Here is a 6,000-nt window from a genome sequence, read left to right on the forward strand (position 1 = left end):
GAGAAAATTATTTTGGGCTTCCTTTAGCCATCTAAATAGGCATTTATTGCCCAGTCTGTGTCTGACTTAGCACTCTAGTGGCTATCAGAAAATTCCTTTTTAACAATGTGTGGACAGTGGGATTAGAAAGATGATTCCATGGCTAAGAGCAAATACTCTCAAGTTTAATTCTTGGAAGTTCAATTCCCACCACTCACATCAGACATCTCATAACCACTGGTAGTTCCAGTCTCACCTCTGCAGGGTCCAGCACTCGTATAAACATATCTACATAGAGATAAAATAAAATAAAATATAAACAAAAACACCAACCCAAAGGATTCATCAGATAGCATCTGAGGGTTGTAGAATTTTTCTCTGTTTGTAACCCAATTACCAGATAGTGCCACTAATATATAAGTATCTTGATTTGTGATTTTCTTTGTCCTGTTACTTCATAAAACTGTTACCAGCAGTTTCATCTAAATTTGTATTTCTGGGCCGGGGCCATTAATATTTGTCTGCAAAGTAAATTATCTCTTATTCTCCAAAATGAAGTGGTTTTACATTATTTGAAAGTTATTTCAAAGTTTAAATTTTGAGAGACAGTTGCTCCCACACTAAAAATGAGAATTGGTAAACAAAAATTTATAGACTGCCAATACCCATGAAACAACTAAAGACATGAAGAACTAATCAATCTAATTCTGGAAAGTGGGGGAATTTTTGATGCGGAAAGTTCCGGAGGTGTTTACACTTCTGATAAAATCATGGGAGCAGGCAAAACCTATCATGAGCAAAAATGAGAACAAAAAGAATAACAGTTATGTGGCTGGGATATTGCAGAAGTGGAGCCTTCACAACAGAATAGTCTAAAATAGTCCCAGAATGCAAATGAAAGATGCAGCGAAGCATGGGGACATAAACCTGTAATATGAGTGTTAGATGTAGGAGTGGAACTAGGTGGATCCCAGAGGTTTGATGGCTGGACAATCTAGCCAAACCGGTAACTTGAGGTTCAGTGAAAAACCATGTATCTAGAGTAAAATAGAAAGTTATTGAGGTAAATACCTGATATTGGCCTCTGACTACACACACACACACAAACACACATACACACACAGAGAGAGATAAACACACACACATACACTCATACATACATACACATGAAACAAAATAAATTTAGTGTTAGAACATTAAATTTTAAAATATAATTATTATATTATGTCAAAAGACAATTTGCAAATATAACATCAAAATTAAATATATAGGAAATAAATAAGGATAAAATTCACACAATAAAAACTATAAAATATTGTTTAAAGAGGTCAAAATCCACATGAATGCAAAAGTGTAACAGTTCATAGATTGACAAAGTATTATTTATAAATTTACAATTCATTTTTACACTAAACTTAGTCCCAAAATCTAAATAGATTTTTATAAGGAAGTTAGGATAGTGCATGTATAATTTTGTTAGAAAGCACGGAATATTGATTATTCACAAATACCTATCTATTCAAAAATTTAATATTCATTTATTTATTTAATTTCCCAGGGTATTCAGTGTTGCCAAGGATGGCCTTGAACTTCTTGGCTCAAGCTCACATTTAACATTAGAGTTGATTAAATCCTTTTTAAAAACACATATGGATGTACTGCCTTTGAGCTCGTGGCACACCTTCTCTTGGTGGTGGGGTTTAAGCTGCAGCACTACAGCAGTTTGTTGGTGCATAACTGTGGCTGCCTGCCATTCGAGGGAGGCCCTTTTAACCTCCAGCTAAAGGCCAAAAATATACATATTGATTGTGTAAATACTAACTGACTCCATATGGAAGTATCACTCAGGTTGTAAAGCTTAGCACACAGACTGGACCACCTGTCAAAACTGAAAGGCCTAATACATCAAATCCATAGTTCTAGGAAACTGTACACTAACTAACATACTGTACTAACCTTGCTTATTGGTTTCTATAGTTTGGCTTCTGGATAACTGTTCTTGTTAACTGAACAATGTCAACACAGTGCATAGTTTTTGTGCTTAAAACTCACCCTGAGAAAGACTCAGTGCTACACTGGAATCCCAAGCATCCAGCGTAGTACTCACCAGCTGCTAATAAAGACTTTCTCTTGGCGAAAACCCATGTCCAAGCAGTTTTGTTTTTTGAATATCCTATAACATTATATTTAGATAAATTTACAGAACTATACTGATGCATATGTTAATATGTACAATAGAGATTTTTGTTTGGTGTTGTAACTGTTCATTATAGCCCTTATTATAGAGACCATGCTGAACAGAAACAGAACAGCCCCCAACTATGCCCATGATAGATACTGGGTATGATTTCCATAAACACAAGTTGTCTTAAACATCAGGCAGTTGAAATGACCACTGTCCCTTGCCTATGCATATTCCCTACAGGACCTCCCTGAGCCTCTGAGGAATCCAACATGTGCACCGATGCTGCCTCCCAATCTTTCCTATCAGTCTCCATGGAGTCATGGTCTTGATTCTCTAACCAGGTGCATTATGGCCATGACTCCCTTACCAGCAAGCCACACAGCCTGCTCTGCCTCTGCAAGCTTCTCTGGAGCAAAGATGAGTGGCACACATCGTGTGAAGACCTTCACATTGATTACTTCAGCCCCCAAGATCCATAAGAGAGGCCTGAAAAGAGTTTGTTCTTTCCCAAGACTCCCATAGGACCAGCTCTATCTCCTACCACTTCCAGAAGAGTCCTTGGAGCATCTTGCTGAATTGAGACCACAGGGTCTCCAGGTTCCATTCCCAGCTGCTGTGCCTGGGCCCACTTACAACCACGTTGGAACTTAACACAATGAACTCTGAATTTTAGCAATTTTCCAGAGGAATTGCAGAAAGTTTTTACCACATATTCTATAGACACAGCCATGAAGTAGCAAAACTCTTGAACTTTGTGTTGGTGAACGGCTTCCAAGCTACAACTGACATATATAAGGATAGAATCTGAAGTACAGATTTTATTAAGTAGATGGACTTGAAGAAAAAACAGTAATGATAATCATAGCAATCAGCCTCAAGTGCAAACAGATTGTAGAAGAAGGCCCCGAGTCACAACTGGATGAGGATAAGCATGGCTTACATTCACGGAATGATGTCAGTTGAGTTCATAAAACAAGGAATCATGAGCTTCAGGTTCATCTCTGTGTTCTTCCCAAATGCCAAGAAGCACCTGGTTTCAGAACACTCTTGGACTAATTGCTAGCTGCTCTAACAATTAGAACAATTAACAATACTGATGATGCTGTTTCAAGAGAAAGAATATGTGACTCCTTCTTGCCACCTTCTGCCCACCCTTCAGACGATACCCTTGTGGCATTGGTAATCTCCAGATCAGCAGGACCCCATTCTTACCATGTTCTTCTAGCTGAGGCTGGGTGATGGCACTCAAGGTTGTTTCTTAATGACTCCTGAAGGGGACACTCAGAGCCCAGAATGCCTCTTCTGCAGAGTTCCCTGTCTCCTAACATTTTGGAGTTCTGTATATCCTGCTTTTAAAATGTACACAATGTACACTTTGGGCTTCCAGTATTTAGTGAATAGATATTACCGTGTTAGCAGCAAGAACACATGACCATAAAAACTCTCTTATCACTTCAGCAAGTTTGATGTGATGGACAGATGTTTGTGTGTCCCCAGACCAAACTGACTCATGTTCAAATAACAAAATGAATTTTAGAGGAATTTTATTTAAAGCAATTGAACCTCTGATAGAGACACTAAGTGACAATGGAGACTTTTATAAGAACTTTCATATATATCAGTTGTTTACTGAAACTCTGAAATGACTAAAGTCATAAGTGGTCCAGGAAATATGTGACTGTATCTATCAACGTGGACAAAAAGTCTGACCATAGTAAGTATTATCAGCATAGTTGTTCAAGGTTTGGTACCGTGCAGGAACCCTCAAAAGTCAAGTGAACTAGGTACTTCATCCTATGGATGTCAATTGGCCTTTATTTGGATCAATTTTAATGTTTGTTCAATGAAGAAGAGAAGGATTATGATCTCAAAAGTTAAAAAATATATTTTCATCTTTTTCTTTCTATGAAGCTGTTGATTGCACAGCTTCCATTAGTAAGGACTAACAATCTATGCATCTTCCAGTAAGACTTATTTATATTGGATCCCTTTTTCTACACAGAAAAGAGCAGTTTATTTTCACTGAGTTAGATAATTAACATAAAATATATCCTGTTGAGGAAGTAATTCTCAGTGTACTAGATTACAAATCTGTAGTTAAAAAAAATCACTGCTGATCAAAACGTATGCTCTTCTAATAAACATGCACCTGTTAGTAATATAGATGTGCATCTATAAGTAGAGTCTGAATGTGTTCTTTCTGTAATTATCAGATTGGTTCACCACTGGAATCTGGCATCTTAGGTTTCTAACAAGCTAGCATGTTGAACCTGAGGGAGTCTGGTTTAAATGGTTTGGATAATGTGGGAAAATAAAGATAAATCATTGTCTTAAAGAAGAACAAGCATCTGGGTATTCCCATTAAAAATCTGGGTATTTTCATTAGTATTTAATAACCTAAAGAAGAGAAGCCAACATGTGTTCTGAAAATACTTTTATCAGCATCTATTTGCCTCTGAATTGTGAAATGCTAAGTATTGATTTTTGCAGGCTTTCTTCAGACTGTCCATTAGAAAACTTCTCTTGTTGGACAGTATACAGTAGGAGCCAATATAGTAAGAAAATTAGAATTAAGATAAAATTTACAGACTATACCCTACAAATAGCAACCATCGCATTGTAAGCAAATCATTAGATTACTCACCCAAATGTGGTTTAATCAATGCAAAACTGTCAGCATGACCTTGCTCCCTCTGTCTTCTCAGAAACAGTACTGTGGAAGCCAATGTTACTGTGCAAGCAGAAGGAAGGGCAGAACTTAACTAGCAGCCAGCTCATTCACACTGCATAATGCAAATTAGCAAAGCTGAGCCACACCAAAGTAAGTCAGCGCCAGAAACAGAAAGTCCTTATGAAAGTCAGTCTAGCCACTCTGCTCCTGAGTGAAGGAAATCCCCTCTCTTCATATTGCACAAAAACAATTTGATTTTTTTCTTTCAGATTTATTGAACTATACCTAAAGTAGACTTAAGTATAGTAAAATATACCTGTCTATTTAAAGTATGCAAATACAAGTTAGTATTTTGGCATATAAAATCTGGATTGCCACAATCCAGCTAATTTGCATATATGTGGTTTTGTATATGACCTTTTTGTGGTAGGCATGCATGAGAACTACCATCTAGGCACAGATTTAAGTATGTGAACCTTGCATAAAACTTTAGCCATCTTGCACAGCTAACATGTTGATTAGTAATAACCTCATTTCTTCCATTTCCTAGTTCATTGCAAATATGGCAAATACTGGTGATCTACTCTACACTTTGCTTGTGTGAGTGGAATTAAGTATTCATCTTTCTGTGTCTGGTTGTCATACCGCATCAGCCACACTAGATGCCTGCTATGGAACTACAGAATTTGTGTTTTGTCTTTCTTCAGCACCCTCACGACTTGTATTCTGAGAATGTTTATTCTGTGTGGTAGGTACACAATCACAGCTAAGAGTATCTTTGAGCCTTAGAAAAGACTTTGTTTCACTGTAACAGAAATGCGTGTTGGAAATCCAGCCTCTGGGTTTCAGATGTGTCTCAGGATATATTTGTGCCTCGTTCTGGGAGGGAGCTTCCCTGAAGCTCTCTGTACTTGGGGCTCTGATACAGCCTTCTTTAGGAGAACTGCACCTTCCTGGTGTTACAGTTGGCTGGTCCCAAACAGTGTCTGATTTTTGTTTTGTGGTAACTCAAAGCTACATTTTTAGGAGGGATTTGCCTCCCTACCTGGTAAATTCTCTCGTATACTTTGGTTCCACACCCAACATAGGGTGCACCAAAATGTAGTTCAACCAATTTGAGCTTATCCCCAACTAGCTTACAAATAAATGAGAGTCAGACTATGGT

General features: G+C 37.6%; 1 protein-coding gene across 1 annotated transcript in view; it reads right to left on the minus strand.

Moving 5' to 3' along the window:
* LOC308424281 (selection and upkeep of intraepithelial T-cells protein 10-like) overlaps nucleotides 1-5,485 on the minus strand; it is a gene marked incomplete at both ends in the record, with an annotated part of 362,337 nt that extends 356,852 nt beyond the window's left edge. Inside the window, 2 exons of the mRNA XM_080921225.1 lie at nucleotides 4,809-4,895; nucleotides 5,425-5,485. Coding sequence (XP_080777351.1) covers nucleotides 4,809-4,895; nucleotides 5,425-5,485 — 148 coding nt within the window. The remainder of the gene's footprint in view (nucleotides 1-4,808; nucleotides 4,896-5,424) is intronic.
* Nucleotides 5,486-6,000: the final 515 nt, after the last annotated feature.

This window comes from Micromys minutus (genome assembly GCF_963924665.1).
Source record: "Micromys minutus genome assembly, chromosome: 9".
In the NCBI taxonomy this organism is placed as follows: Eukaryota; Metazoa; Chordata; class Mammalia; order Rodentia; family Muridae; genus Micromys; species Micromys minutus.